Below are 8,903 nucleotides of genomic sequence, written 5' to 3' on the forward strand. Positions count from 1 at the left end.
TATCCTTATGGGGACACAATGTCCCCATAACGTGATTTTTTCTTGAAAAAAAAGTTATGAAAAAACTAAAAATGCAAAAAGTCTTGTATTTTGCTTGGTTACTTATGGTTATGGTTAGGGCAGGGTGGGGGTTAAGGTTGTTATAGTTAGCACTAGCATTTTTCCCATAGAAGTGAATGAGCGGGCCCCATAAGGATAGGTATACCCTACATGTGTGTGTGTGTGTGTGTGTGATGTGTGTGTGTGGCATCTGACATGGAATTAAAAAAAATAATAACTAAACAACTAAACAAATCTATGATAGTAACATTATATATATACACACACACACAATATGCAAAAATAGTATAATCCAGAAGACCATGAAGTGATAACCAACATACTTGTACATCACGGAATAAATGTTTTATTATATTTTCTATGTTCTGTTGTTGTCCATTAGCTGTAGCTTCACCCTTCCAGAGTTTAAGGTTTGAATCACATATGCTTTCCGTACTGGTCCTCTGCTGCTTCCTTTGCATTCCTGTTAGGACAATAAAAACTCAAAAACAAAAACTCAAAATCTATTTAATGGATCTTTTGGATTATTAATTCAACCAGAACATTAAATCAAGCAGGTGATGGGGCTGTCTGAGGAATACAATGCTATTGTTCCGACAGCATTCCTTTCTGGTTTAAATATTTTTTACAGGTTTTTTCTAGATACTCTACATTCCTCCCACACTCCAAAAACGTTCATTGTTGTCCTTAAATTGCCCTTTTGTGTGATATGCCTTGGGATGGGCTGCATCATGACAAAAGTGATTTTTTCCTTGTTCCTGGTAGTGCCTGGGATAAGTAGTATGGAAGAAAGAAGAATAGATGAATGTCAATTTGTGAATAAAGTTAATTCTCCTAAACATATTCACAGTTCAACATTAAAAGACACGTGACTTTTTTTATAACATAAGTCGATACATGCTAATGTACTGGGTTATGCATAGTAACATTCACATGATATAATGTGAATTTTAAACCCAAGCTCCGCAGAAACCTGATCTTTGACGTCCCTCAACTCAAAAGATAATAATGCCGCAATGCTTGCCTGTATTTCCAGTACTAAATTAACTAATATCAATATTCAGGTATTAGGGCAGAGTATGTGCTGAGCAAAGTAGTACAAAAATGTACCCGCTGTGTTAATATCAGCACGATACTCTTTATTCCTTGCAGGCCTTCAACCACAGTCTTGATTATCCTAAGCGTCTGGGAATCTTGAGGTAAGCTTAGTGAATTGCATTTATATTGAAGACTGCCCTCTGCTGGTTGAATTTGACAAACGCGTCAACGGGGAAGTATCTGATAATATTACCATAAAGAGAGAACTGCTAAATAGTAAACATGAAACATATTCGTCTTATCGTTAATAAACAGTGGAATGACTATGATCACGTCAATAAGAAACTGTTCTTAGCGACTTGCCTGGAAAAATAAAGGTTAAATAAAATAAAAATGTGAAGAACGTCATGCATATCTCAAATCAGTGTACATGATAATGCCCACATACAATGGTTATACTGCTTGTCACATGTGAATCAATTAAACCAGTTCAATTGTTTTTTCTTTATAGCAAAATCTTTCAAAGCAAACAACGGAATGCAGTAGGGTATCTTATATACTTTATCTAAATATACTATGTGTTCAATATAGGTGCTTAAAATACTACTTTTAAATGGTAGTAGTATTAGTCTGCCAATCACTTAAACGCAAACTTCAGAGTGAGTAAGAGTGAGAACATGGACAGGATCCACACCTTAACCCTTGGAGGTGTGAGGCAACAATTAAGGATCATTGCTTATTCGTTATCTATTAATTTTTTTGTAGTTTTGATGCCTGGACTATTCAACTTCCGGTTACATAAAACTACAATTCCCTACATAACAGCCGCAGAGTCCACCTACAATACGTCAACGGAAACGCAGTTCTGCTACTCTGATTGGCTGGATGGAGGGTTTTCCGTTCGTAAAACAGCGAACTCGATTGGCCACCGTAAGTAGCCATATTTCGAACTCGTAGTTCATTTCCTTCGGTTTTTAATTGTTTTTGTTTACCAACCCGTAAGTAAGTCAATAACGCATTTTTGGTCCTTTTAGTCTGTCCCTCGTCGCGTATATTTTCCTGTTACGAACAATGCCGGTGCACTCCCGAGAAAAGAAAGAGAGCAACCACGAAGAAATGGAGGTGGACTACCCAGAGCAGGAGGCGAGCAGCTCGGACGAGGAGGACACGGAAAGCTCGTCGGTTTCTGAAGATGGGGACAGCTCAGGTGGGGGCGATGGGCATGAGCACCGGACGTGTCCGGAGGTGTTCGGTGACACAGTGGCCTTGGCCACGGCGTCCGAAGCGGAGCACGATCCAGCCACCGGTGTCCACATATAACTAGCTAGACGATGCCAGTTGAGCGCGTGGCCACATCTCCCCCTTTACCTACATTCACAGATACAAATGCGGTGGAAATTATATCTGCTAGCGTCGACATCTTGGCTTTTTCCTAAAGCTGTGCATGTCTGCAGGTTGCCCCATGCAATCACATCTGCAGGGCGCCCGCTAATTTATTAATATCACCAATGCCCATGGGTTGGGATGTGATGCATGGCGATCCGGTGTTGCTATTCATTTTTTTTTTACGATGGGGTTACTACGGCTGTTTTCTTCTTCTCTGATATAGAGATGGACGATGAAGATTGCGAGAGGAGGAGAATGGAATGCTTAGACGAAATGACAAACCTAGAGAAGCAGTTCACAGATTTGAAAGACCAGTAAGGCACCACAACGTTCCGCATGTTACTGCACTGTCTGCTGTGCTCTGGTCCAATATTTACCCCCCCACCACCACCTTGGCGTTTTTGTCATGCTGTTTAGGCTTTACAAGGAAAGACTAAGTCAGGTAGACATCAAGCTGCAGGAGGTCATTGCTGGCAATGCCGCAGAGTACCTTGAACCCCTCGCCAACCTGCAGGAGAACATGCAGATCCGAACCAAAGTAGCAGGTACTGCAGACTTGTTGGAATGATTGATGCTATGAATTATTATATTTTTAATGAACAGTTTAAGCTACCATTCCTGTTTATAATTTGCACTGCCTTTAGTTGTACTATATTACACTACCAGTCAAAAGTTTTTGCACACCACAGGTTTTACCACTTTTCCATTTACTTCGTAAACTGCAGATTTTTTATTCTTGTTAAGCACTGGAAAGTTGATTGAACAACTGTAAATGAAAATATTAGTCAAATAAAAAGTTCCATTTATAATGTGTAAAGAGTATGTAGCAGTGCATGTCTGACATCCTATTAACTATTTGTGTCGTGATGGCATAGTCAAATTCTAAGCTGTCCTTTACCTTTAAATGCACTAGTTAACTGTTTCATCCCATAAATCAGAGCGGGTTTAATGTCCCTTGTTTAAAGAATGCCTCAAATTTTCTCTGCTGTTATAACTGCTTGAGCAGGTTAGTTTGATGGATCAAAGATATGACATTTTCTTGCGAATAAATGTACTCAGATGGTGAACTTACGGTGGATTTATTTTTTAGCCAAGAATATCGAGTGTATTTTTAGTAGTTGTTGCAAATCTCTATGCGCAAAAACATTTGACTTGTAGTGCATTCCCCCATGTGTCGGGTTGTCTTTGGTCGTTTTTGGATGAGGGCCTTCTGAAGGTCTTTGTGTTCTGTGACCGACTTTGTGTTCTGTGACTGACCCTGTCCAACTACAGGGATCTATAGGGAGCTCTGTTTGGAGTCGGTGAAGAACAAGTATGACTGTGAGATCCAGGCTGCCTTCCAGCACTGGGAGGTAGGCCGTCACGTCGAGGCCCAGCCAGCAGGCTCACGGGCCATTAATCACCACTCCATTCTCCCGCCTCATTTGCACGCTTCGCCGTTTTATGCCGGTCAATTAATGCAGCCTATTGCTTAAGGACCTTGACTCACGACCGCAGAAAAGGACTTAGTTGGGTTCCCAGGAAGGCTTTTAAACCTCATGCTTCAATAGGTATCTGCACCTATTAAGTCTCCGTGATGGCAGCGTAACAGCCGCTTGATATGTTCGTGTCGTTTCACCCTTCTAAGAGTGAGAAGCTGCTGCTGTTCGATACGGTGCAGAGCGAGCTGGAGGAGAAGATTCGAAGACTGGAGGAAGACCGTCACAGCATAGACATTACCTCAGGTACAGGACACCCAGCATCCTATGCTGTGGGTATGTTATTGTTATACTCATTAGCTACAGTGGGGTACCCCATCAGTCACACATATGATCGCTCTTAGCTAAGGTCTGCAAAGCACACTGTGTTGTAGTATCAATATGACCCAAAGTACAGCTAAGAATAACAATACCTACAGCATGATATTATTTCAGGGACTGTGTGCACCGCTATTCAGGGGTGAAGGTGAGAGGAGAGCCTTTTGCAAACTCTGCTGTGGTTAAATACACAAAGGGCACTTGGCATTCTGGGATACGAGGTGCTGATACATCATGGACTGCTTCATTTCAGAACTGTGGAATGACGGACTGCAGTCTAGGAAAAACAAGAAGAAAGACCCCTTCAGCCCAGACAAGAAGAAGAAACCAGTGGTTGTTTCAGATATCCTGTTGTAGTTTCTGTGCATCGGTTCAATAAGGCTCCATGCATTTTGTTCATTACTGTTTTGGTATATCTCCCATGCGGTGCTCTCGGTATGCTGGTGCCGGGGAAGATCAGGTGGCTTTTGCTTGTGTGCCATATTTGTTTGTTTTTTGTGCTCTGTAATTGGATTGCATGTTTTGCGTGAAAAAAGTCCTCCTTAACCATGTCACGACCCTACATTGTTTACATGCTGCAAGATCTGGACATTCTTGAAGACTGGACCGCTATCAGAAAGGTAGTATTGGGGGCAGATGGCACGTGGGACAGGCGGGTGTGAATTTCATCATGGCTCGTGGGTGGTATGCTTTCCCATTTAACGTCTCCCCCGTCGTCGGTTTTCCAGGCAACTGCTAGCTTGGGGCCTCACAGAGTGAAGACAGACGGTAAGTGTGAGATTATGTACCTCTTTAGGGAAAAGAAACATTGGTGATGAAATGTGCTGTGTTGTTCGAACATCAGAATGCTCACATCACTGGAATTTCGTTTCTTTTACACAGTTACAATAGTCCATCTATAAGCTCTGAATGTTTAAAGTGGCTGATAGTTAAAGCATAGCACAATCGGGATTCAAACCTATAATCTTTGGGGCCTTATCTGCCGGCGCCGACTAACCCGACACTCCCTCTCTGTTCCTGACAGTCCCTGCCAAAAACGAGAAGCACCAGCACAGCGTGCGGTCCGAAGACGGGCGCCTTTTTTACGACGGCGAGTGGTACAGCCGGGGCCAGGCAATATGCATCGATCGGAAGGACGAGTACCCCACCAGGTACCGGAGCCTCCTGTCCGCTCTCCCTGTTTGCTGTACCCTCTCTTTGCTTTTAAACCCCTCCATCATCTCCCCTCAGCGCTGTCATCACGACGATCAACCACGACGAGGTCTGGTTCAAGAGACTTGACGGCAGCAAGTCGAAGCTCTACATCTCTCAGCTGCAGAAAGGCAAATACACTATCAAGCACTCTTAGGGGCCCGGGCCTCGGCCTGGCCCCGCCTCTTCTGTGTTGCCCCAGTGACTCTGATGACAGGCTGTGTCCTGTCTTTACGCTACCCGTACCTGTAGTTGAACAGCAGCCCCTTGGAGACATTTACTCTTCCCTCCAGCTGCGAGATGATCGTCAGTCACGGCTCTGATCTCGCATGTGTGGGGTCGCGACTCTCCATGCCTTGCATTTGCAGGCCGTGCTGCTAGTGGTGAGATGGCTGCCAAGGGGAACGAACCAGGGACTGGGGGAAGCTAATATTTGGCCCGCGGCAGTGGATCCGTGCACGTTATTACTTAGTAGTTCGCTCGGATTCGACCATGTGAGCTAAAAATGCGGTGGCGAGGCTCTGAGTGCCTCCCGGGAATCGCACCGTTCCTCCTCACTGCAGCAGCCCTTGCCAAACGGTCTCCATAACACCGTCACTGCGCGTCTTGCCGGCACCCACGCATGGGGCCGACTTTTCTGCTATTTCTATTCTCTCTCTACTCCTCTCTCTCTCCAGTTCCTTTCGGTCCTCCTCCATGCAGTATTATGTGGTGTATTGGAGCTGCGTCCTCGACCCGCTTCAGCCTCCGGTTCATGTCACATGACCAGTTGACCTTATCAGGTCCCCCCAGAATGGGATGGGAAAATTCCAGTTTAGATTGACCTTCTCAGAGGAAATCTCTACTCTCTTTCTGTCTGTTTACAGGATTTGTTTTCAAATGCTTGTCATGTCACACAAATATTACATATTCTCCATGTTTCACACATGCTTGTGTTTTCCTTCATTGCATTTGTAAAAAAAAGATTTGGAGTCAGTTGCCTCATTTGCTGCAGAGAAGTCCCCCTTAGCCTAGTAAACTCTTGGCCCAAAGGATGGTTTTCCTGCAGTTGATTTTTATTGTCGGGACACCCACGTCCTCCTCGCCGGCTGATCGAGGTCGTCAGTGCCGGCAGGGGCGAATATAGCTGATGGGAGGTGTGGGATCCGAACCCAACAGACCGCGGCCAGGCCGCAGTGAAGCATCCGGTCTGCCCCCCGGCCCTCTGATGGCTGATGGGCCCCCTCAGGCAGTGCTGGAAATGCGGGGTCGCCTCGACTCCTTCAAACCCCGACAGTACTGGGGGACACGCCTGTGGGTTGTTAGCTAACTCTCAGAACAGCTGTCAGGCTCCCAGAATAAAGCCCTGTGGCTGACTGGTTAGCGCCGAGTGTGTGTTGGCTTTCTGGTCGGTCACACAGTACATGTGACTTGATTATTATGTAATGCACTTGCATGCTCACATCGTCAGTACTGTATTCAGTTTAGATACCTGCAGTTCGTCTGAGAGCAGTTGGTTGGTGGCACCCTTTGCCTCTCCCCTGCTATGTTTGTTTGCCCCTCTTTTGGGGGTGCGGGGGGGGGGGTCAGTAAGCGACCCTGATCGTCCTGTGGCTCCCAGCTTCCATTCCATATGCAAGTATTTGAGACAGAAAGGGAACAGATTGGAATGCCACACTGCTGTACCCCCCTCTTTTTTTTGTCCCCCCCCCCCCCCCCCCCGCAAAGTGCTGAACTGTGAAGTGGCCTAAGCGTGTCGATCCGTCCTGCTGTGAGAAGGTGTGGCAGCCGCCCCCCGTCGAGCTGAAGGTTCTAAGCTACAGCTGCTGGTATTAGTCTTGAGTTATTAAACGGGATTCTTTGTGTTCTTCCCCGTGACACAGAGTGGACTCGCCGTGCCTGCATTTTGTGTTCTGTACTGTATCATGACTGATGAGCAACAGGGTGCTCTGTAGTAAGAGAGATTAAAGGGTTTTTCCTGTGGCACGTCCCTGTATGAATCACGTTGATTGCAGGTGCTCCTGCGTAAAAGGGACATGCTGTGTTGTCCCAGAGGTATGAACGATACCGCTGTACAGCTTTTGGGTCTGTGCCTTGCTCCTCTACCGCCATGGATAGAAAAGGGCTGTGAGCACGATGTTACAGAAGCATCACTAACAGCAGGGTTTCCCAATTTGGTCCGCAGGGACTCCCGGACAGTCCCATGTTTTTGCTTCCTCCCAGCTCCCAGTAAGGAGGGAGCAGAAATGTGGACTATCTGGCAGGGAACTGAGAGAGAGCAAAAACTTGCAACGGGTTGAGGAACTCTGACTCGCGCATTGAATTTATATGTTTGGCTTTTCAAAACGAGGCCATCGGAGATCCCACCTGGGGTATGGAGCGCTGTCAGATGCTTCAGGAAACCCGTACTGTGAAGGGGGGGGGTCGCTTTCTGTGCCCATAGCATTGAAGTCCAACTGATTCTCTCAATGTTTATGTTCTTTTTTTAAATATAAAATAAAAAGTCTACCACACCTTCTTTGTCTGATTCCGAATGACATCGAGATTGACCTTTGCCCTGCATGTTATAATAGATGACATCATTAAAAACAATATTGATGCCCACACAGCAAGTGATAAAGGCATCTATTCCTTTTAATAGTAAAGACTTGTCAAGCTCTTTTTTTTCCTGAAGCAACGTACCTGTTTTGGCAATCTGGAGAACGTATGCTATCCCAACTGGGAGGTGCCAGCCTGTGGACTGAAAGCCGGTCCCATTTGCAGTGGTAGTCTCATGACTGAGTGGCCCTGATGCGCAGCAATGAGCTGGCCTCCCATGTACAGCGCCCCCTCATGGACCTAACGGTTACTGCCCCGGAGTCGAAGGAGTTAATGGTAAGGGGGACTAGAGTGCTGGCATGTGAAAAGGCCAGACCCTGGACATGAACAGTTTCTGCCTGAAGTTGAGTCCTTTGGCACTAATTACTTCAATTAAGGGTAAACCGTTGACTGCTAGAAAATCATTTGCACCTTATTAAATGAAGGACAATGACTCAGGGCTAATTTAATTGTGGCAGTTATTTCCATTTGATGTACCATGAATTTCGGCCTGGAAATGTTGAACCAGATGAATCACGCTGAGGAGCGCATTAGTTTCCTCACTTTTTGTGTTTTTAAAAGTCTTTATAAGTGGAAGACAGACTTGCATCAGACCTCGGCCTTTACTAGTTCTGTCGGCACTGCCTTTTGTACCACGCTAGGTTTGATCAGTAACCTCATACACTAACAGCACAAAGATGACGTGGAGCAGTAATGTTCATGCTTAAGCAGGCCTTTGTGCCTGATTGCTGTGCAGAGTCCCCTATATCTCACTGGCCAGCTAAGCTGCCAAACACATTTAGTGACCGTTCAGTGCTACAAGAGGCTGCCCAAGTGTCACTCAGATGGGAACCTGAAGCCATGTTCTTGGTGCTG

The 8,903-nt window shown here is 45.5% G+C and overlaps 1 protein-coding gene across 1 annotated transcript; it reads left to right on the top strand.

Annotated features, from left to right (window-relative positions):
• Positions 1 to 2,017: 2,017 nt before the first annotated feature.
• LOC125715138 (breast cancer metastasis-suppressor 1-like protein-A) lies at positions 2,018 to 7,963 on the top strand. The gene is made up of 10 exons (XM_048986411.1): positions 2,018 to 2,305; positions 2,708 to 2,798; positions 2,902 to 3,029; positions 3,757 to 3,836; positions 4,112 to 4,208; positions 4,534 to 4,623; positions 4,836 to 4,900; positions 5,009 to 5,048; positions 5,305 to 5,431; positions 5,511 to 7,963. Exons 1-10 carry the CDS (start codon positions 2,170 to 2,172, stop codon positions 5,626 to 5,628), a joined length of 972 nt encoding a protein of 323 aa, XP_048842368.1. The 5' UTR covers positions 2,018 to 2,169; the 3' UTR covers positions 5,629 to 7,963.
• Positions 7,964 to 8,903: the final 940 nt, after the last annotated feature.

This window comes from Brienomyrus brachyistius, chromosome 19, assembly GCF_023856365.1.
Source record: "Brienomyrus brachyistius isolate T26 chromosome 19, BBRACH_0.4, whole genome shotgun sequence".
Taxonomy (NCBI): domain Eukaryota; kingdom Metazoa; phylum Chordata; class Actinopteri; order Osteoglossiformes; family Mormyridae; genus Brienomyrus; species Brienomyrus brachyistius.